Raw genomic sequence first — 24,494 nt, forward strand, 5'->3', positions numbered from 1 at the left:
CACTATTCCTCTCACTGACACCAATGATGGGGCACTATTCCCCCAGTGACACCAATGATGGGGCACTATTCCTTCCACTGATACCAATGATAGGACACTGTTCCTCCCTCTGACACCAATGATGGGGCACTATTCCTCCCACTGACACCAATGATAGGGCACCATTCCACCTACTGATACCAATGATGGGGCACTATTCCCCCCTCTAAAACCAATGATGGGGTACTATGATTGGGGTATGGCGACAACAGTTGGGAGACAGAAACAGAGTGTTGTCACTCTAAAACAGGAAGTATTAGACAATATGTTAGCAGGAAGTGCCTGAGCATGGACCTTCATGGGGGGGATCACCAGCAATCATTTTAATAAAATCATTGACATTAAAAACTGAGAATTATTATTATACAGGATTTATATAGCACCAAGCGCAGCGCTTTACAATATAAAGGGAGACCGTACAGTTACAGTACATTTCAGTACAGAAGGAATATGAGGGCCTTGCTCATGGAGCTAACAATCTAAAGAAATTAAAAAATGACTTCTGATGTGACAATTAATGTATTTATGCACAGCTTCACCTGTAAAGGGAAACTGCTGATCCTCCTCTTTCCCCCCTCCTATACAGGCTTGTATAGGAGTTTTTTTTTTCCTGGGAGCAGGAACCTATTCCTGGCAGGTACCGCCTCCCACTTCCGTTTGGCTAAGTGGGAGCAAGGAGAAGTTGGGCTCCCAGGAGCCTGAGGAGCCATTCAAAAAGCACAGTGCGTCTCACGCATGCGCAGTGGGAAGCCAGCTGTGAAACACCAGGAAGTCACCAGCAAGATGACCAAAGACGGGGACCAAAGACCGGTGAAGAACCGGCCCGGGTGAGGACAGCACTGGATCCCTGAACAGATGAGGCAGATGGGCAGTATTTGCAGCTGATGACTTTTAATTTTTTTCACATTGACCGGAGTTCCTCTTTAACTCCTTGCCAAAAAAAGGGTCCTGCACGTTTTTGGTGTGGGTGCGGTGCGAATAGAGAAATACAAAATGTACGTCTCCAATCGCAGTTTGGGCAAGGACACAGGGGCCCCATGAGTTGTCAGTCCGCCCCTGGATGTGAATGTACAACATATATGTAAAGCACTGTGTAAATTGATGGCGCTATATAAGTACCTAAAATAAATAATTGCTGGGCAGGCTTCAATGAAAAGCTTTATAAATGTGCTATTTTTATATGTTGTTATTATGTATACATTTATGACATTTTTTCCAAAGGTGGCCCATGCCTTTATATTAAGTACAAGCCATTTCTTTTTCCTGTTTTTATATCTTTTGGGTTCTTGCTTCTCATGTGATCTGCTGAACAAATCCAAATCATTGTACTTACAAGCAATAGTGAGGACAGAAGGTCTATCCACGCACACCCTCTGAAGTCATTCACCTACCCCCACCGTGCACGCTTCAAAACTGATGACACAGCCACCATGCAGATGACAGGGAGGGGCGGGGCCTGGCACACTATTTCTGACCAATCGGAAGGCATCACTGGAAGCACCAAAATTCTTGAAAAGAAAAAAACACATTTTTGTTGGTGTGCAGAACACTCAGAACAAGCTGCAAGAGGGAAAAAAACAGTTTAAAGCACCAAATGGTACAGGATGGAGGTGTAACAGATGCAGATTGTATTGTTTTATGGGATATATATTGATACAGATGTACTATGGCGATAGTATCCTACGAGTTCAGTCACATGCTGCATGACACCATTCAGGTAAGTGGCTGCAGTTGGGGGATGAAAGAGATGACAGATTCTTTTTTTTGTACTGCCTAAGCGCTTTCTATCCCTGTGGTTGTGTATCTGGCGAGAGCGCAGGATGTGGTGAGAATGTGGTCTGTAGCTTCTCCTCCGGTGGTGCCACCACAATGGATTGCCTGTCCATCGTAGGACATTGACATCGGAGAAGTGGGAATTCCGACAGCAGACTAAAGACTGGCCAGACAACTTTTTGCAGCTGGCTGGATTAAAGTGCAACCAGGAGTTCTGGCACCTCCAGCACTGAATGTATGTAATGCCAGGGGGTGCTGTTATGTGCTGGGGGGGTCTATTGATGCTGGCTGCTGGGAGATCTGTTGTTGCTGCTGGGGATCTATTGTTGTTTGGGTGGTATTATGTTGCGAGAGGTCCATTTTTGCTGGGGAGAATCTATTGTCATGGGAGGATCTATTGTCATGGGAGGATCTATTGTTGCGGGGGGGGGGTAGTTTATCTATTGTTGCTGGGGCATCTATTATTCCTGGCTGCAGGGGATCTATTTTACTTCCCTTTATTGTTATCATTAACAAATTTAATACAAATTACCTAGCACCACAGAATGATACTTGGTTCTATATTCTCTAAAAGGAGTGGTATTGGGAGGTGGGTAAGGGGTGGAACCAAGGGAATGGTGCTTGGAGGTGGGTAGGGGGTGGAACCAAGGGAATGGTGCTTGGAGGTGGGTAGGGGGTGGAACCAAGGGAATGGTGCTTGGAGGTGGGTAGGGGGTGGAACCAAGGGAACGGAGCTTGGAGGTGGGTAGGGGGTGGAACCAAGGGAACGGTGCTCGGAGGTGGGTAGGGGGTGGAACCAAGGGAAAGGTGCTCGGAGGTGGGTAGGGGGCAGAACCAAGGGAATGGTGCTCGGAGGTGGGTAGGGGGCGGAACTAAGGGAATGGTGCTCAGAGGTGGGTAGGGGGTGGAACCAAGGGAATGGTGCTTGGAGGTGAGTAGGGGGTGGAACCAAGGGAACGGTGCTCAGAGGTGGTTAGGGGGTGGAACTAAGGGAACGGTGCTTGGAGGTGGGTAGGGGGTGGAACCAAGGGAACGTTGTTTGGAGGTGGGAAGGGGGTGGAACTAAGGGAACGGTGTTTGGAGGTGGGTAGGGGGTGGAACTAAGGGAACGGTGTTTGGAGGTGGGTAGGGGGTGGAACTAAGGGAACGGTGCTTGGAGGTGGGTAGGGGGTGGAACCAAGGGAATGGTGCTCGGAGGTAGGTAGGGGGTGGAACTAAGGGAACGGTGCTCGGAGGTGGGTAGGGGGTGGAACTAAGGGAACGGTGCTTGGAGGTGGGTAGGGGGTGGAACTAAGGGAACGGTGCTCGGAGGTGGGTAGGGGGTGGAACCAAGGGAACGGTGCTTGGAGGTGGGTAGGGGGCGGAACCAAGGGAACGGTGCTCAGAGGTGGGCAGGGGGCGGAACTAAGGGAACCGTGCTCGGAGGTGGGTAGGGGGTGGAACCAAGGGAACGGTGCTCGGAGGTGGGTAGGGGGTGGAACTAAGGGAACGGTGCTTGGAGGTGGGTAGGGGGTGGAACCAAGGGAACGGTGCTTAGAGGTAGGTAGGGGGCAGAACTAAGGGAACGGTGCTCGGAGGTGGGTAGGGGGTGGAACTAAGGGAACGGTGCTCGGAGGTGGGTAGGGGGTGGAACCAAGGGAACGGTGCTCGGAGGTGGGTAGGGGGTGGAACCAAGGGAACGGTGCTCGGAGGTGGGTAGGGGGTGGAACCAAGGGAATGGTGCTTGCAGGTGGGTAGGGGGTGGAACCAAGGGAATGGTGCTTGCAGGTGGGTAGGGGGTGGCACTAAGGGAACGGTGCTCGGAGGTGGGTAGGGGGTGGAACTAAGGGAACGGTGCTCGGAGGTGGGTAGGGGGTGGAACTAAGGGAACGGTGCTCGGAGGTGGGTAGGGGGTGGAATCAAGGGAACGGTGCTAAGAGGTGAGTAAGGGGCACAGACAAGGGGTGCCTAAGAAGGGGGGAGTTCCTGCACCTACTTTCTGAGAAAAAAAGCCCAAGGGAACGGTGCTCGGAGGTGGGTAGGGGGTGGAACCAAGGGAATGGTGCTTGCAGGTGGGTAGGGGGTGGAACCAAGGGAATGGTGCTTGCAGGTGGGTAGGGGGTGGCACTAAGGGAACGGTGCTCGGAGGTGGGTAGGGGGTGGAACTAAGGGAACGGTGCTCGGAGGTGGGTAGGGGGTGGAACTAAGGGAACGGTGCTCGGAAGTGGGTAGGGGGTGGAATCAAGGGAACGGTGCTAAGAGGTGAGTAAGGGGCACAGACAAGGGGTGCCTAAGAAGGGGGGAGTTCCTGCACCTACTTTCTGAGAAAAAAAGCCCTGAGTGGAACTATGAGCAAATCTAAAACTGTCAGTTAGCCTGTAGCATTAACACAGCAGTTGTTGTTTTGAGTCCCCCTGGTTACATCATTCTATTAGATGTTGATCCTGCCAGTAGCTCTCTTTATTTTTCTACTTCCTTTTACAGGGTGACAACGCTGTTCCTTCTGTGACAAAATGGCACAGCAGCGTTATCACCAATGTGGGCAGGGTAGACTGACAGGTAGCAGAGAGACATTAAAGTCTAACTCCAGCTTCCATTTGGATTTTGGAAACAAAAATGTTTACACCATAATAATAAAAGCTGGTCATTGTAACCCCACAACCTTAAATGGTTTGCCCCAATCCCTGTAACTGCCATTTGTGCTGGACAGCTTGACCTGTTAAAGGAAGTGGAAATATAACAGATCTATAGGCAAGAATAACAGGTATAAAAGCTCTGCTACAGAGGGAGTCAGGAACATAGAAACTGATGTGACAACAATACTGACAAGCTGCATCATTTATGGCATTTATTTTTGTAACTTTCCTCGTGATTTTACTGTAAAGTGGGATTAAACTCAAAACCAAACATGTCATGTACTGCAGATTACCGATCCTCAGATGCAGCGGCTGCATTCGTTTTCTTTCTTAAGTTTTTTTCCCTTTATTTCACCTGGTGATCAGGCTGGTAATTCTGTGATTTTTCAACTTCCTTTAACCACCCAAGTTGTCCAGAAAAAGTGGCAGAGGGAAAAAAAACTGTTGCTGTAAATCAGTGACCTCCAAAATGCAGCCCAGGGGCCGGATACGACTCAGCTTCATCTGGTCCTTGAGGCACCACTCCATTCACTGAAACCAATGATGGGGCACTATTCCTCCCCCTGACACCAATGATGGGGAACTATTCCTCCCACTGACACCAATGATGGGGCACTATTCCTCCCACTGACACCAATGATGGGGCACTATTCCTCTCACTGACACCAATGATGGGGCACTATGACTCCCACTGAAACCAATGATGGGGCACTATTCCTCCCACTGACACCAATGATGGGGCACTATTCCTCTCACTGACACCAATGATGGGGCACTATTCCTCTCACTGACACCAATGATGGGGCACTATTCCTCTCACTGACACCAATGATGGGGCACTATGACTCCCACTGAAACCAATGATGGGGCACTATTCCTCCCACTGACACCAATGATGGGGCACTATGACTCCCACTGACACCAGTGATGGGGCACTATGCCTCCCACTGACACCAATGATGGGACACTATTCCTCCCACTGACACCAACAATGGTGCACTATTCCTCCCACTAAAACCAACGATGGGGCACTATTCCTCCCACTGACACCAATGATGGGGCACTATTCCTCCCACTAATACCAATGATGGGGCACTATTCCTCTCACTGACACCAATGATGGGGCACTATTCCTCCCACTAATACCAATGATGGGGCACTATTCCTCTCACTGACACCAATGATGGGGCACTATTCCTCCCACTGATACCAATGATGGGGCACTATGACTCCCACTGAAACCAATGATGGGGCACTATTCCTCTCACTGACACCAATGATGGGGCACTATTCCTCTCACTGACACCAATGATGGGGCACTATGACTCCCACTGAAACCAATGATGGGGCACTATTCCTCTCACTGACACCAATGATGGGGCACTATTCCTCTCACTGACACCAATGATGGGGCACTATGACTCCCACTGAAACCAATGATGGGGCACTATTCCTCCCACTGACACCAATGATGGGGCACTATGCCTCCCACTGACACCAATGATGGGGCACTATGACTCCCACTGACACCAATGATGGGGCACTATGACTCCCACTGACACCAATGATGGGACACTATTCCTCCCACTGACACCAACAATGGGGCACTATTCCTCCCACTGACACCAATGATGGGGCACTATTCCTCCCACTGATACCAATGATGGGGCACTATTCCTCCCACTGATACCAATGATGGGGCACTATGCCTCCCGCTGACACCAACAAGGGGGCAGTAATCTTCCAACTAAAACCAATGATGGGGCACTATTCCCCCCACTGACACCAATGATGGGGAACTATTCCTCCTACTGATACCAATGATGGGGCACTATTCCTCCCACTAATACCAATGATGGGGCACTATTCCTCCCACTGACACCAATGATGGGGCACTATTCCTCCCACTGACACCAATGATGGGGCACTATTCCTCCCACTGATACCAATGATGGGGCACTATTCTTTCCGCTGATACCAATGATGGGACACTATTCCCCCCACTGACACCAATGATGGGGAACTATTCCTCCCACTGATACCAATGATGGGGCACTATTCCTCCCACTGACACCAATGATGGAGCACTATTCCTCCCACTGACACCAATGATGGAGCACTATTCCTCCCACTGACACCAATGATGGGGCACTATTCCTCCCACTGACACCAATGATGGAGCACTATTCTTCCCACTGACACCAATGATGGGGCACTATGCCTCCCCCACTGACACCAATGATGGGGCACTATTCCTCCCACTGACACCAATGATGGGGCACTATTCCTTCCACTAACACCAACGATGGGGCACTATTCCTCCCACTGATACCAATGATGGGGCACTATTCCTTCCACTAACACCAACGATGGGGCACTATTCCTCCCACTGACACCAATGATGGGGCACTATTCCTCCCACTGACACCAATGATGGGGCACTATTCCTCCCGTTGACACCAACAAGGGGGCAGTAATCTTCCAACTAAAACCAATGATGGGACATTTTCTACTCCCACTGGCCACAGTCCGGCCCCCCATGAAGCCTGAAGGACAGGAAAGTGGCCCTTTGTTGAGAAGTCTGGAGACATCTGCTGTCACTGCGCATTAAGTGTTAGCTGCAGTTTAGCTTTCATTGGTTAGTCATGTCCATCTAAACCTGCTAGTCTAACACTCCCCTCCTCCAGACTGACAATGCTGATGTCCAAGGATGCCTCCATTGCTCCTCCATCCAGAGTGGAGACACCCTAAGACAGGAGGAGTGTTACTGCCCAGATCACCAGGTGAAAATAAAGGGAAAAAGCCTAAAAAAGGATACCGTATTTGCCGGCGTATAAGACGACTGGGCGTATAAGACGACCCCCCTACTTTTCCTGCTAAAATGTAGTGTTTGGGCTATACTCGCCGTATAAGACTACCCCTCTTCCAATGCACACCAGTGGGAGGAATAGTGCCCCATCATTGGTGTCAGTGGGAGGAATAGTGCCCCATCATTGATGTCAGTGGGAGGAATAGTGCCCCATCATTGGTATCAGTGGCAGGAATGGTGCCCCATCATTGGCATCAGTGGGAGGAATAGTGCCCCATCATTGGTATCAGTGGAGGGAATAGGTGCCCCATCATTGGTATCAGTGGCAGGAATAGTGCCCCATCATTGGTATCAGTGGGGGGAATAGTGCCCCATCATTGGTATCAGTGGCAGGAATAGTGCCCCATCATTGGTGTCAGTGGGAGGAATGGTGTCCCATCATTGGTGTCAGTGAGGGGTGGAATAGTGCCCCATCATTGGTGTCAGTGGGGGGAGGAATAGTGCCCCATCGTTGGTGTCAGTGGGGGGGGGGAATAGTGCCCCATCGTTGGTGTCAGTGGGGGGGAGGAATAGTGCCCCATCGTTGGTGTCAGTGGGAGGAATAGTGCCCCATCGTTGGTATCAGTGGGAGGAATAGTGCCCCATCATTGGTATCAGTGACACCAATGATGGGGCACTATTCCTCCCACTGAGACTTGCTGACCCTGTTCTCATATGGTGCTGCTGCAGCCAGCATATGTGGTTGCAGCAGCACCTCTACACAGAGCACTTACCTGCTGCTCCGGCACTCAATTTTCGCGGGGCCGCTCGGCTCCGCCCCCTCGCCGGTGATTGGCCGCCTGTGTGCCTTTCCTGAGCGGCCAATCACCGGTGAGGAGGCGGAGCCGTGCAGCCGCACGAACATCCAGTGGCCGAACTGAAGGAGACGCCGCGCTTCCTGGACCGGATCGTCGTGGGACTGGATCCAGGTAAGAGACGTCAGCCCCTGCAAACCCCTGTACTTAATGCCGCAGCCCCCCTAACATGTGTACCGGCGTATAAGACGACCCCCGACTTTTGAGAAGATTTTCAAGGGTCAAAAAGTCGTCTTATACGCCGGCAAATACGGTAACTAATGCAGCCACTAAATCTAATGATTGGTAAACTGCAATATATAAAATTTTTAAAACTGCTTTAACCACTTTCTGTCCGGCCGTTGTATATAAACGGCTGGACGGTGGCAGTGCAGGGGTAGGTGGCTGTTTATAAACGTCCTCTCCACCCCCTGCTTATGCGCGCTCCCTGGGAGCATGCAGCACCGCGATCCGGTGCCCACTCTGTACTCCGGACACAGTGGAACACCAATCGTCGGACGGGACCTCTGTGCGAGGTCCCGATCATGTGATCACTGATTGGCCAATCAGTGATCACATGTAGAGTAGTAAGCAAGATGTCACTTCTGACATCATTGCTTACTACGTGTGAAATCTGTGAATGATCACAGAGGTCACATGGTACAGGGCTATTCACAACAGCCTTGTACCATGTGACAAGCTGTGACCAATCACATCTCACACAGTATTTCTCATTGGCTGCAAGAATGCAGCCAGAGAGAAGGAGAAATGATTGATTTTACAGCCTTTATGGGTGAAAAAGCAATCAGTGTAAAAAGAAAAAAATCTTCATCACCCCCCACCATCACCATGGTGACACTGTACTGTTAGGGTGACAGTATGTAAAAAAAAAACAAAACATAAATAATAATATAAAAAAAATAAATAAAAATGTAAAAAAAAATGTTTAAAAACTATAATTTTTGGTTAAAAATTAATTTGGGTTATTTTTTTTTTTTATTAAAAAGATAACGGAATACATTTTGGCCCAGATTTATGAAGAAAGATTATTTATTTGCAAAAGTTTATAAGGAAAACACTTTTTTTCAAAATTTTTGGACTTTTTCATTTATATAGCAAAAAAAATAAAAACCCCAGCGGTGAATAAATATCACCAAAATAAAGCTTTATCTGTCTCAAAAAAATGCTAAAAAATTCATATGGGTAGTGTTGCATGACCGCGCAATTGTCATTCAAATTGTGATAGCACTGAAAGCTGAACATTGGCCTGGACTGGAAGGGGGTGAAAGTGTCCGGACTGGAAAGGGGTGAAAGTGTCCGGACTGGAAGGGGGTGAAAGTGTCCAGAAAGGAAGGGGGTGAAAGTGTCCGGACTGGAAGGGGGTGAAAGTGTCCGGACTGGAAGGGGGTGAAAGTGTCCGGACTGGAAGGGGGTGAAAGTGTCCAGAAAGGAAGGGGGTGAAAGTGTCCAGACTGGAAGGGGGTGAAAGTGTCCGGACTGGAAGGGGGTGAAAGTGTCCGGACAGGAAAGGGGTGAAAGTGTCCGGACTGGAAGGGGGTGAAAGTGTCCGGACAGAAAGGGGGTGAAAGTGTCCGGACAGAAAGGGGCTGAAAGTGTCCGGACAGGAAGGGGTGAAAGTGTCCGGACTGGAAGGGGGTGAAAGTGTTTGGACTGGAAGGGGGTGAAAGTGTCCGGACAGGAAGGGGGGGAAAGTGTCCAGACTGGAAGGGGGTGAAGTGTCCGGACTGGAAGGGGGTGAAAATGTCTGGACTGGAAGGGGGTGAAAGTGTCTGGACTGGAAGGGGGTGAAAGTGTCCGGACAGGAAGGGGGTGAAGTGTCTGGACTGGAAGGGGGTGAAAGTGTCCGGACTGGAAGGGGGTGAAAGTGTCCGGACTGGAAGGGGGTGAAAGTGTCCGGACAGGAAGGGGGTGAAAGTGTCCGGACTGGAAGGGGGTGAAAGTGTCCAGAATGGAAGGGGGTGAAAGTGTCCGGACAGGAAAGGGGTGAAAGTGTCCAGACTGGAAGGGGGTGAAAGTGTCTGGACTGGAAGGGGGTGAAAGTGTCCGGACAGAAAAGGGGTGAAAGTGTCCGGACTGGAAGGGGGGGAAAATGTCCGGACTGGAAGGGGGGGAAAGTGTCCGGACTGGAAGGGGGGGAAAATGTCCGGACTGGAAGGAGGTGAAAGTGTCCGGACTGGAAGGGGGTGAAAGTGTCCAGAATGGAAGGGGGTGAAAGTGTCCGGACAGGAAGGGGGTGAAAGTGTCCAGACTGGAAGGGGGTGAAAGTGTCCGGACAGGAAGGGGGTGAAAATGTCTGGACTGGAAGGGGGTGAAAGTGTCCGGACAGAAAAGGGGTGAAAGTGTCCGGACTGGAAGGGGGGGAAAATGTCCGGACTGGAAGGGGGGGAAAGTGTCCGGACTGGAAGGGGGGGAAAATGTCCGGACTGGAATGGGGTGAAAGTGTCCGGACAGGAAGGGGGTGAAAGTGTCCGGACTGGAAGGGGGTGAAAGTGTCCGGACAGGAAGGGGTGAAAGTGTCCGGACTGGAAGGGGGTGAAAGTGTCCGGACAGGAAGGGGGTGAAAGTGTCCGGACTGGAAGGGGGTGAAAGTGTCCGGACAGGAAGGGGTGAAAGTGTCCGGACTGGAAGGGGGTGAAAGTGTCCAGACAGGAAGGGGGTGAAAGTGTCAGGACTGGAAGGGGGTGAAATTGTCCGGACTGGAAGGGGGTGAAAGCGTCTGGACTGGAAGGGGGTGAAAGTGTCCGGACAGGAAGGGGGTGAAAGTGTCTGAACTGGAAGGGGGTGAAAGTGTCCGGACTGGAAGGGGGTGAAAGTGTCCGGACTGGAAGGGGGGAAAGTGTCCAGACAGGAAGGGGGTGAAAGTGTCCGGACTGGAAGGGGGGGAAAGTGTCCGGACTGGAAGGGGGGGAAAGTGTCCGGACTGGAAGGGGGTGAAAGTGTCCGGACAGGAAGGGGGTGAAAGTGTCCGGACTGGAAGGGGGTGAAAGTGTCCGGACAGAAAGGGGGTGAAAGTGTCCGGACTGGAAGGGGGTGAAAGTGTCCGCACAGGAAGGGGGTGAAAGTGTCCGCACAGGAAGGGGGTGAAAGTGTCCGGACTGGAAGGGGGTGAAAGTGTCCGGACTGGAAGGGGGGAAAGTGTCCGGACTGGAAGGGGGTGAAAGTGTCCGGACAGGAAGGGGGGAAAGTGTCCGGACTGGAAGGGGGGAAAGTGTCCGGACAGGAAGGGGGTGAAAGTGTCTGGACTGGAAGGGGGGAAAGTGTCCGGACAGGAAGGGGGTGAAAGTGTCCGGACAGGAAGAGGGTGAAAGTGTCCGGACTGGAAGGGGGTGAAAGTGTCCGCACAGGAAGGGGGTGAAAGTGTCCGGACTGGAAGGGGGTGAAAGTGTCCGGACTGGAAGGGGGTGAAAGTGTCCGGACAGGAAGGGGGGAAAGTGTCCGGACTGGAAGGGGGGAAAGTGTCCGGACTGGAAGGGGGTGAAAGTGTCCGGACAGGAAGGGGGGAAAGTGTCTGGACTGGAAGGGGGGAAAGTGTCCGGACTGGAAGGGGGTGAAAGTGTCCGGACAGGAAGGGGGTGAAAGTGTCCGGACTGGAAGGGGGTGAAAGTGTCCGCACAGGAAGGGGGTGAAAGTGTCCGGACTGGAAGGGGGTGAAAGTGTCCGGACTGGAAGGGGGTGAAAGTGTCCGGACAGGAAGGGGGGAAAGTGTCCGGACAGGAAGGGGGGAAAGTGTCCGGACTGGAAGGGGGGAAAGTGTCCGGACAGGAAGGGGGTGAAAGTGTCTGGACTGGAAGGGGGGAAAGTGTACGGACAGGAAGGGGGTGAAAGTGTCCGGACTGGAAGGGGGTGAAAGTGTCCGGACTGGAAGGGGGTGAAAGTGTCCGGACAGGAAGGGGGGAAAGTGTCTAGACTGGAAGGGGGGAAAGTGTCCGGACTGGAATGGGGTGAAAGTGTCCGGACAGGAAGGGGGTGAAAGTGTCCGGACTGGAAGAGGGTGAAAGTGTCCGCACAGGAAGGGGGTGAAAGTGTCCCGACTGGAATGGGGTGAAAGTGTCCGGACTGGAAGGGGGTGAAAGTGTCCGGACAGGAAGGGGGGAAAGTGTCCGGACTGGAAGGGGGGAAAGTGTCCGGACTGGAAGGGGGTGAAAGTGTCCGGACAGGAAGGGGGGAAAGTGTCCGGACTGGAAGGGGGGAAAGTGTCCGGACAGGAAGGGGGTGAAAGTGTCTGGACTGGAAGGGGGTGAAAGTGTCCGGACAGGAAGAGGGTGAAAGTGTTCGGACAGGAAGGGAGTGAAGTGTCCGGGCAGGAAGTGGGTAAGGAGTCTCATTCATGAATGTTGTCACCCAAAATGTACTATTTGTTTTATATTCATTTAGAAAAAAAACGGGTGAAATTGGGGAGCAGACATTTTGGAGGTTAATTGATCCCATTTATTGAATAATTTATTAGGTGAAAGCTGTGAGGATACCTCAGGCCTCAGGCACACCGGACATTTTTGCTATCTCTCCTAGAAGCCTTTCCTCCTGGCTGCAGCTTTTTGGCAGAAAAAACGCTTGACGCCAGTAAATGCGTGACACGTGTCAAGCCTGCCCTCAGGTGATACACAGAGATGAAACAAATCCTCCTACATATGTTGTACCTGTTTATCTACAATCTTCTCTTCTCTATATCTGTTCAAAGTGCCACATTTATAAAGCTTGTCTGAGCTGTCAGAAAAAAGGGGGCAGGGAGCTGAAGTCACACTCGGCAGTGCTCAGTGAGGAGAGCTCTGAGAGCTGATTGGAGGGGAGAGACACCCCCCCCCCCCCAATCCACACCGAGAACAGAGCTGAGGCTGTTAATCAGCAATATGTCCCTCCCTTGTCACCATTTTTCTCATGGTGTCAGCAAAACTTGTCAGAAGTGATTCATGCTGATAGAAGAGGAACAAAGCAGCAGACAAAAAGGTGACACATAGTGCTCTGGATTGAGACAAGCACATGCTATAGAAGGATATGTTTTGTTCATATTTCATGTCTGAGGTTTACAACCACTTTACATCCCTTCTTCAGGCTGATACTTGTATTTCTGGTAATAGTTGTGTGAATGTTGGGTAAAACGTTGATAAGTAGACCCCCCTCCCCCGAAGAATGAATTGTCTTTTGTACACATTGGTTGAACCCACAAAAGAGGAGGACCCCTGGCTTATCTCAGTTATTTTATTCCAGTGTGTCAGTGGGAGCGGGGCCCCGCAGGAAACCACTGATCACTGATAACAAGCAATGATTCACCACTTTATTAAACAGTGTATGTATCTGTGATAGGAGAATGTAACAACAGCTCTGGTGATGGTGAATGGTGATGGTGAATGGTAATGGTGATGGTAATGGTGAATGATGAATGGTAATGGTGATGGTAGTGGTGATGGTGAATGGTAATGGTGATGGTAGTGGTGATGGTGAATGGTAATGGTGATGGTAGTGGTGATGGTGAATGGTGATAGTGAATGGTAATGATGATGGTGAATGATAATGGTGCTGGTGAATGGTAATGGTGAATGGTAATGACGAATGGTGAATGGTAATGGTGAATGGTAATGATGAATGGTGAATGGTAATGGTGATGGTGAATGGTGATGGTGAAGGTGAATGGTGATGGTGGATGGTAAATGGTAATGGTGAATGGTAATGATGAATGGTGAATGGTGATGGTGAATGGTAATGGTGAATGGTAATGGTGATGGTGAATGATAATGATGAATGGTGATGGTAATGGTGAATGGTGATGGTGAATGGTGATGGTGGATGGTGATGGTGAATGGTGACGGTGAATGGTGATGGTGAATGGTGAATAGTAATGGTAATGATGAATGGTGATGTGAATGGTAATGGTGATGGTGAATGGTAATGATGATTGGTGATGGTGAATGGTGATGGTGAATGGTAATGGTGAATGGTGATGATGATGCTTTGAGTTCCAGTGAATATTGTTCAAATCTTGATGATGAAAGTACGATTGGTGTGATTGGTTATTCACCTCTGTACAAATGTGACACAAAGGGGAATATTTATAAAAAAAAAAAAAGCCTAAGTGATTGTCCACAGAAAGCACATATAAATATAAATTCAGTGTGTGAGAATGGGGCCAATGTGTGAATGTGGAAGATGCGGCATTATGGCCACTAGAAGGCGCTGAGGAGCATATTCATTTCCTAGGATAGTCTGCGCCATCTAGTGGCCATTATGTGGCATTTTCCACATTCACACAGTTGAGCTGCAGACGATAAAGCTTGAGAACATTGGATTTTGCCGCATTCACACAGAACAAATGTACATGCAGTTTGTACAGCTATGCAGATTTGGAGTACCTGTTTGTAAAGAGTAAAAGGGAACTATGGTCAAAATAAAACTTGGATATAGGATGCAGCCGGATCCCACAAGCTGTTGGCTAAGCTGCGATAATCTGCAAGTATGCCCAGCAGTATGGCAAACACCTCCTTCCTCCCTCCCTTCCTTCCTTCCTTCCTCCCTCCCTCCCTCCTTCCTTCCTCCTTCCCTCCCTCCTTCCTTCCTTCCTTCCTTCCTTCCGTGCTTCAGTGGTGATGATGGCTCCAGGATTGTGTCACTAATGTGTCTCCTGCTGCTGCCATCTCCACCACCAGTCCATCCAGGTCCTCCACTGATCCTCTCTGGCCATTTTGCTGCCACTAATGTAACCCCTGTGTGTATGTTCATACATTGTCTACATACCTTCTGTCTTTTATAGAGTTACTAAACCCACAACAGTACAATCAGTCTGTATATGCAGTAAAGCATGCTTGTTATACTCACTGTGGAACCTAAGGGGTTATCCTCTGTATTGTTTAAAAATGCGGTTTGATCCTGTCTTATCTGATCCTCCCCTTCTTCCAGTATCCCCTTCTTATCTCCTGATAGGACATATCGTGTGGAGTCACTCTGCACATGCTCAGTTTGGTGTGTATTGCTAGAGAGAGAGAGTGCATGTGATCAGCACAGGGCCAGTCAGCACTGTCCAGATAGAGGTCAGGGGTTCTGCATCCTTCTAGAGAAAACTCCTACAAACTTTAACCAGTGCTGCACACTGATAGAAGTCACAAGACTGCTACATATTGCTGATAAAATGTATTTAGCACTTTATATTTACTAAAATAACTGTATTTCCCTGTTGTGTGTACTGTGGGAGACCAGATATAGTGAATGCAGGGTCTGGGGAGACCGGATATAGTGAATGCAGGGTCCTGGGAGACCAGATATAGTGAATGCAGGGTCCGGGGAGACCAGATATAGTGAATGCAGGGTCCGGGGAGACCAGATATAGTGAATGCAGAGTCTGGGGAGACCAGATATAGTGAATGCAAGGTCCTGGGAGACCAGATATAGTGAATGCAGGGTCTGGGGAGACCAGATATAGTGAATGCAGGGTCTGGGGAGACCAGATATAGTGAATGCAGGGTCCGGGGAGACCGGATATAGTGAATGCGGGGTCCTGGGAGACCAGATATAGTGAATGCAGGGTCTGGGGAGACCAGATATAGTGAATGCAGGGTCCGGGGAGACCGGATATAGTGAATGCGGGGTCCTGGGAGACCAGATATAGTGAATGCAGGATCCGGAGAGACCAGATATGGTGAATGCAGGGTCCAGGGGAGACCAGATATAGTGAATGCAGGGTCCGGGGAGAGCGGATATAGTGAATGCAGGGTCCGGGGAGACCAGATATAGTGAATGCAGGATCCGGGGAGACCGGATATAGTGAATGCAAGGTCCAGGAGACTAGATATAGTGAATGCAGGGTCTGGGGAGACCAGATATAGTGAATGCAGGGTCCGGGGAGAGCGGATATAGTGAATGCAGGGTCCGGGAGACTAGATATAGTGAATGCAGGGTCCGGAGAGACCAGATATAGTGAATGCAGGGTCCGGGGAGACCCGACATAGTGAATGCAGGGTCCGGGGAGACCAGATATAGTGAATGCAGGGTCTGGGAGACCAGATATAATGAATGCAGGGTCCAGGGAGACCAGATATAGTGAATGCAGGGTCCGGGGAGACCAGATATAGTGAATGCAGGGTCCGGGGAGACCAGATATAGTGAATGCAGGGTCTGGGAGACCAGATATAGTCAATCCAGGGTACAGGGAGACCAGATATAGTGAATGCAGGGTCCGGGGAGACCAGATATAGTGAATGCAGGGTCCGGGGAGACTAGATATAGTGAATGCAGGATCCGGGGAGACCAGATATAGTGAATGCGGGGTCCTGGGAGACCAGATATAGTGAATGCAGAGTCCTGGGAGACCAGATATAGTGAATGCAGGATCCAGAGAGACCAGATATACTGAATGCAGGGTCCGGGGGGAGCAGATATAGTGAATGCAGGGTCCGGGGAGACCAGATATACTGAATGCAGGGTCTGGGGAGACCAGATATAGTGAATGCAGGGTCCGGGGAGACCAGATATAGTGAATACAGGGTCCAGGGAGACCAGTTATAGTGAATGCAGGGTCCAGGGAGACCAGTTATAGTGAATGCTGGGTTTAGTAACACGTTTTTATTGCAAAAGAGATTTTGTATGTGTCCATTGGTCATTTGTTATAGCAAGTTTAGTTCTCCTGTAACACGGCAGTTTTTGTTCTGAGGCCCCCGTAACATAATTTGTTACTTTTATATTCTGCCAGTAAATCTATTGGGAGGGACAAACCATAAAGGGGTGCCTAAATGGTCAGGTTTTATTCATATGACTTAACCTCTTGTCCCTCGAAGACGCATATATGTGGCTGCAAAGAGGGTCGGTTTTAATGCCAACATACGGTATATATGCGTCCATGGACGGCTGAGTTCCTTGTGCAGAGAATGTGCTCACTATGGCTGCTGGCCGTTCCAGGTCTCTTGTAATGATCAAGAGCCAGACAGATGGCCTGTTGATCATGTGACCACTGTGGTCAGCTGTCAAAGTGGTCACATGACCAAGAGCATGTTTGGTAGTATGATCGGGCAGTCCGTCAAAGACCCAGGTAAAGGAATGCTGAGGCCAGACAGGAATGAGATAAAGTGGAATTATGGAAAAATTAAAAAATGAAATACATGATACAGGAGCAACAGGTAATAAAACTATTCTACAGGGAGGAGTCTAATAACTATATACACATTATATTGCCAAAAGTATTGAATCATGTGATTCAGGTGTTCCAATCACCTCCATGGACACAGGTGTATAAAATCATCCCCTAGGCATGCAGACTGCTTCTACAAACATTTGTGAAAGAATGGATCGCTCTCAGGAGCTCAGTGACTCCAAGCGTGGTCCCGTGATAGGTTGTCACCTGTGCAATAAGTCCATCCGTAACATTTCCTGACTACTAAATATTCCACGCTCAACTGTTAGTGGGATTATAACAAAGTGGAAGCAACTGGAAACAACAGCAACTCAGCCACCAAGTGGTAGGTCATGTCACATGACAGAGCGGGGTCAGCGCATGCTGAAGCGCACAGTAAGCAGAAGCCTCCAACTGTCTGCAGAGTCAATAGCTAAAGACCTCCTACCTTGGTGTGGCCTTCAGATTAGCACAACAACAGTGCGTAGAGAGCTTCATGGAATGGGTTTCCATGGCCGAGCAGCTGCATCCAAGCTTTACATCACCAAGTGCAATGCAAAGCGTTGGATGCCGTGGTGTAAAGCACGCTGCCACTGAACTCTCGAGCAGTGGAGATGTGTTCTCTGGAGTGACCAATCACACTTCTCTGTCTGGCAATCCGTAGACTAGAATAGGAGGCTTCATTGCCTCCTGACTCGACAAGAGGCGTCCGTTTTGCCTTGACACGACGCTAACGCTCCCGTTAGAACAGCACCATGTGCTGCAATGTGCAGAATTGTCTGAGGTGTTTGGGAAGCGGTAAAAACGCTTCCCAAACACCTTTCTGCCGCCTGCACACAATGCTAGTGTGAACATAGCCTTATAGCTGCAAAGGGCGGGCCAACTCAATATTGAACCCTACGGACTAAGACTGGGATGCCGGATGGTTAGCACTTCCTCCTGGCAGTACTAGGGTCATTGGTTCAAATCCCAGCCACGGCACCTCCTGTCTGGAGTTTCCATGTTCTCCCTGTGCCTGTGTGGGTTTCCTCCAGGTACTCCAGTTTCCTCCCACACTCCAAAGACATGCTGGTAGGTTAATTGGATCCTGTCTAAATTGGCCCTAATATGTATATGTATGAATGATAGTTAGGGACCTTAGATTGTACACCCCTTGAGGGTTAGGGACTGATGTGAATGTACAATATATATGTAAAGTGCTGTGTAAATGGACGCCCTATATAAGTACCTGAAATAAAAAAAAAAAAAATAAAAAAAAATATATATATATATATATATATATATATATATATATATAAAATGTCCCCCCCCCCAACCTGATTACACTAAAGCTTCCTTTTTTCTTTTTTTTAAATAATAAACATCTATATACTTACCTGCTCTGTGCAGTGATTGTGCACAGAGCAGTCCCGATCTTCTTCTTTTCGAGTCCCCTCTGGCACTCCTAGATCCTCCCCCTCAAGCAGTGCCTCCTGGGGGCACCGCTGCTTGCTCGTTCCTGAGCCGCTCTCTCCTCATTGGCTCACTGACTGATATTGACAGCAGCGGTAGCCAATGGGCTCCCACTGTTGTCTAAGCCAAGGAGGAGGAAGAGTTCCCAGACAGCAGAGGCTATGGAGAATGTTGCTGGATTGGAGGGGGCTCAGGTAAGGATTGGAGGGGGGCTGGGGGGGGCAGCTGCACACTGAAGGTTTTTTACCTTCATTCATAGATTACAGGATGGTAAAATAACCTTGAGCCCTTCCAACCACTTTAAGGGTTGGGATTTAGGAGGTTTATGTGTATGTAAACCATAAGAATGAACTTCTCTTATTTGTAGACATGTGTGATTCGTTTTGTTAAGAATTCAAAAAAATTTTCACTATTCAAAGACTTGGATGTATCCGAATCTCCAAATCACAACAGTAGTGAATTTCAACAAATCCGAAATAAATTATAACAAAAACACCAAATTCATTCGTATTCATTTGTTTAATTCATTTGTGACTTCAGAGGGTTTTGTAAGTTCAATAATAGGCGCCACACTCTGTATTGTTATGATTGGCCAAGGCCAAAGTTGCAAAACATCAAAGTCGCAAGCAAGTCACATCAAAGTCGCAAAGCAAGTTGCGTTGAAGTCTCAAGCAAGTCGCAAATGAAGTCGCCGAAATAACATAGACGTAACAAATGAATCTTAATTATTATTATTATACAGGATTTATATCGCGCCAACACTTTGCTCAGCACTTTACAATATAACGGGAGACAATACAGCAACAATACAGTTCAATACAAGAGGGATAGGAGGGCCTGATCCTTGGAGCTTACAATCTAAGAGGGAGGGGCTAGTGGTACAACAGGTAGTAACTGTGGGGGATGGACTGGTTGGAAGAGTAGAAGATTCCATTATTAGCTGAGGGCAGAATAGGTTTCCCTGAAGAGATAGGTTTCGAAATCGCCTAAAAGTGAGCAGAGTAGGCGATAGTCTGATAAATTGGGGTGGGGAGTTCCAGAGGATGGGGAAGCTCTGGAGAAGTCCTGGAGGCGAGTATGGGAGGAGGAGACAAGGGAGCTAGAGAATAGGAGGTCTTGCGAGGAGCGGAGAGTACAGTTTGGGTGGTATTTGGAGACAAGATCTTCTGAAAAAACTCCTGAAAACACGAAATGATTCGGAATCCGAATATACAAAACTAATCCTGAAAATGAATCGTTCTAACATATTAACGAATGAATCTGAAACAAACCAAATGTTTCCGTTGTGCACATCTCTGCTTACTTGCTTCCTTTTGGTCTATTTAATATACCACGGTTATATCTGTTAACAAGAAAAAGTGTTGATCCTGCCAGAAATTGTGTGAGCTGAACAATTGCTGTTTTATCTGTCTGCTACACTGTTTTCAGTTACATTGTTCTTAGCTCTCTCTGTGGACAACAATGCACCTTCCCCCTATGTTATGGAAAAGAGGAGAGGGGAAGATGTTCTGTAGTTCCAACATCCAGGCCCTTACTGTCCTTCTTTTCTTCTCCTGTTCCTCTTCCTATATTTTCCATTCGTCCTTTCCTTACTCTTAGTTTCCACTTCTTACCGATTCTTTGATGCTCACAAAGACCATTTTCTTTCCCAAACAGAACATCAGTAGCAGCTTCGTCCCAGTGCCTGCCACAGAAGAGACTATAGTGCCCCCTACTGGTTATTGTGATCCCCTCCACACCTTCCATGCATCTCCATTCAAACGGGAAGATGACTACTGGGACTCTGAATTTCTGCAAAACAACTTTCATGAGCCTCCTGGAAGTGCCATCTCCAACTATTCCCCACAGATGACCCTCAGCCAAAGTCAGCTTCAGGCTTTTGCAGAAGCTTGGGAACATGACATATTCAATCTTCCATTTATGCCCTCAGATAATCCTCCTAACCAACCTCTGTCCTATGTTCCAGGGACTCCATTAGACTGCTATGGCAGTTCTGAAGAAAGCAGCATGGCCTCTGGGCACCACATGGCGATAACTGAGACTGGAGCACTGATCAGTGATGGTCCGCTGAGCCAAGGAATACTACACAACACTGACTCTGTCCAACACTATATGGGATATTTTTACCCACAGCCACCCAAGTCTGACCCAATGCAGGCTACTGAACCCAGTACCCACTTCAAAACACACCCGGTGCCAATTCTGCCAAGGACATTTACTGACAATCTAATGTGTTCATCTACGAATTCCACAAAATGCTCTACAACCACCCAATCTGTTCCTTCACTTCCCAAAGGAAAGAAATCCAAACATAGGCGGCCCACTGTGAACAAAACTGCTATAAGCCACAAGTGCCCATACATTGGTTGTGAAAAGTCTTACACCAAGAGCTCACACTTAAAGGCCCACCTCCGTACACACACAGGTAAGTGGAGGGCTTGCTGTAAGAGGCCGTAATGGTGCTGACATTTCTCTCTGATCCTCAATTATTCTAATTAGATCTGTGAACTGCGTTTTTAATTCCTTAACAGTAACCCGGCTCCCGAGTGTCTTATTACCCCATAATATCTTATTACAGTAACCCGGCTCCCGAGTGTCTTATTACCCCATAATATCTTATTACAGTAACCCGGCTCCCGAGTGTCTTATTCCCCCTGTAATATCTTATTACAGTAACCCGGCTCCCGAGTGTCTTATTCCCCCTGTAATATCTTATTACAGTAACCCGGCTCCTGAGTGTCTTATTCCCCCGTAATATCTTATTACAGTAACCCGGCTCCCGAGTGTCTTATTCCCCTGTAATATCTTATTACAGTAACCCGGCTCCCGAGTGTCTTATTCCCCCTGTAATATCTTATTACAGTAACCCGGCTCCCGAGTGTCTTATTACCCCATAATATCTTATTACAGTAACCCGGCTCCCGAGTGTCTTATTCCCCCTGTAATATCTTATTACAGTAACCCGGCTCCCGAGTGTCTTATTCCCCCTGTAATATCTTATTACAGTAACCCGGCTCCCGAGTGTCTTATTCCCCCTGTAATATCTTATTACAGTAACCCGGCTCCCGAGTGTCTTATTCCCCCTGTAATATCTTATTACAGTAACCCGGCTCCCGAGTGTCTTATTCCCCTGTAATATCTTATTACAGTAACCCGGCTCCCGAGTGTCTTATTCCCCTGTAATATCTTATTACAGTAACCCGGCTCCCGAGTGTCTTATTACCCCCTAATATCTTATTACAGTAACCCGGCTCCCGAGTGTCTTATTCCCCCTGTAATATCTTATTACAGTAACCCGGCTCCCGAGTGTCTTATTCCCCTGTAATATCTTATTACAGTAACCCGGCTCCCGAGTGTCTTATTACCCTGTAATATCTTATTACAGTAATCCGGCTCCCGAGTGTCTTATTACCCCTGTAATATCTTATTACGGTAACCCGGCTCCCGAGTGTCTTATTCCCCTGTAATATCTTATTACGGTAACCCGGCTCCCGAGTGTCTTATTACCCTGTAATATCTTATTACAGTAACCCGGCTCCCGAGTGTCTTATTACCACTGTAATATCTTATTACGGTAACCCGGCTCCCGAGTGTCTTATTCCCCCTGTAATATCTTATTACAGTAACCCGGCTCCTGAATGTCTTATTACCCTGTAATATCTTATTACAGTAACCCGGCTCCTGAATGTCTTATTCCCCCTGTAATATCTTATTACGGTAACCCGGCTCCCGAGTGTCTTATTACCCTGTAATATCTTATTACGGTAACCCGGCTCCCGAGTGTCTTATTACCCCAGTAATATCTTATTACAGTAACCCGGCTCCTGAGTGTCTTATTCCCCCTGTAATATCTTATTACAGTAACCCGGCTCCTGAGTGTCTTATTCCCCTGTAATATCTTATTACAGTAACCCGGCTCCCGAGTGTCTTATTCCCCCTGTAATATCTTATTACAGTAACCCGGCTCCCGAGTGTCTTATTACCCTGTAATATCTTATTACAGTAACCCGGCTCCCGAGTGTCTTATTCCCCCTGTAATATCTTATTACAGTAACCCGGCTCCCGAGTGTCTTATTCCCCTGTAATATCTTATTACAGTAACCCGGCTCCCGAGTGTCTTATTCCCCCTGTAATATCTTATTACAGTAACCCGGCTCCCGAGTGTCTTATTCCCCCTGTAATATCTTATTACAGTAACCCGGCTCCCGAGTGTCTTATTCCCCTGTAATATCTTATTACAGTAACCCGGCTCCTGAGTGTCTTATTACCCCTGTAATATCTTATTACAGTAACCCGGCTCCCGAGTGTCTTATTCCCCTGTAATATCTTATTACAGTAACCCGGCTCCCGAGTGTCTTATTCCCCCGTAATATCTTATTACAGTAACCCGGCTCCTGAGTGTAATTACCCCTTTATCATTTTAATATAATATCTGATATTTATTTTTCAGGGGAAAAACCTTACGTGTGTGGATGGGATGGTTGCTATTGGAAGTTTGCCCGTTCCGATGAACTCACTCGCCATATACGTAAGCACACCGGTGTCCGCCCATTCCAATGTATGATGTGCCAGAAGAATTTTGCCCGCTCTGATCATCTGGCTCTGCACATGAAACGGCACATAGTGAATGTTACGCAAGCAATATGAACAGCAAAAAACATCCATCAAAAGTTGCGATATGTATTGTGAGCAGGTGTGAATGGATGTTGTCCCAGAAAAAACAATAACAATGTTAAAGGACAAGTTATGATGTTTTTTAATGTACATATATTCATTTGTATATGACTGATCAGAGTGTTTATTTTTGAGTAAATATAAGAAAATATATGTTTTTTCCTTTTCTGTTGACTAACATAATGGTTTAACCAGTTGGCAGCAGGAATATATTTAGGTTTTGGATGTAGCTTACTCCACTCAACTACGTTTCTGTATCCAAGACGTCCATACCAATACATGATAGCAGCTGAAGTGTCTTCTTCTGGATCACTGTAAGCTCAATCACCCATGCCAAAAGAGACAGGTCTTGTCACTTCCTGTTCAGGTGACACCCAAAGGATTGCTGTGAGCTAAACGTTCATTTTTCCATCTCTGAAGTGCACTCACCAGTGACTAGTGTATTCGCTGAAGAAATGTTACAGACAACAGTGACAACTCAATGGTGGATCTAACCAATCCCTACTGCACTATGACAGAGAGTTTTCTTGACTCCACTTTAAAAGATCTCTCAGTAGAAACTGTTTTATGTGGATATGAAGACTGGATGTCTGACCACAAGGAAACTATTAAAGGTGCTTTTGAAATTGTGTAGCAACCACAGTCATGTTTGCAAAGATTTTCATGAATCTATGATTTAATTCAAAAATATGTTGTTATATGATGTTGTATTTAGAACAATAGAAACAAAGAAAAACATAAACTTTGCTGTAAATAAAGTTTTGTAACAAGGCGTTCCTGTTTTATACCAAGATGTTCCTGTTTTTTTACCAAGGCAGCCCTGTCTTCTACCAAGGTATCCTTGTTTTATACAAAGGCATCCCTGTCTTTTATCAAGATGTCCCTGTTTTGTATCCTGGTGGCCCTGTTTTGTACCAAGATGTCCCTGTTTTGTATCCTGGTGTGAGGGAAGCGTAGGTGGGACAGAACACACAAAGAAGATGGTAAACACACAGAGCTTTATTGAACTATGGAAGGCACTTAATCAGGGTAGGAAGGTAGTGTCCGGGTACCCAAAAAAGGGGGGAAGAGGGGGGGGGAGTCCAAACAGTTATAATCCGGCCCACTGTAGGGCGATTCGGGTAGCGATGGCCCGAGCACTGAGGGGGCAGTCCAGGTAGCTACAATACTCCAGACACGCAATAGGC

At 48.1% G+C, this 24,494-nt stretch overlaps 1 protein-coding gene across 1 annotated transcript; it reads left to right on the top strand.

Moving 5' to 3' along the window:
• Nucleotides 1-1,551: 1,551 nt before the first annotated feature.
• KLF1 (KLF transcription factor 1) lies at nucleotides 1,552-24,079 on the top strand. The gene is made up of 3 exons (XM_089661894.1): nucleotides 1,552-1,756; nucleotides 20,290-21,058; nucleotides 23,084-24,079. Exons 1-3 carry the CDS (start codon nucleotides 1,706-1,708, stop codon nucleotides 23,278-23,280), a joined length of 1,017 nt encoding a protein of 338 aa, XP_089518020.1. The 5' UTR covers nucleotides 1,552-1,705; the 3' UTR covers nucleotides 23,281-24,079.
• Nucleotides 24,080-24,494: the final 415 nt, after the last annotated feature.

The sequence above is a fragment of the Staurois parvus genome, unplaced genomic scaffold (assembly GCF_062004578.1).
Source record: "Staurois parvus isolate SC_StPar_1 unplaced genomic scaffold, SC_StPar_1.0 ptg001400l, whole genome shotgun sequence".
In the NCBI taxonomy this organism is placed as follows: Eukaryota; Metazoa; Chordata; class Amphibia; order Anura; family Ranidae; genus Staurois; species Staurois parvus.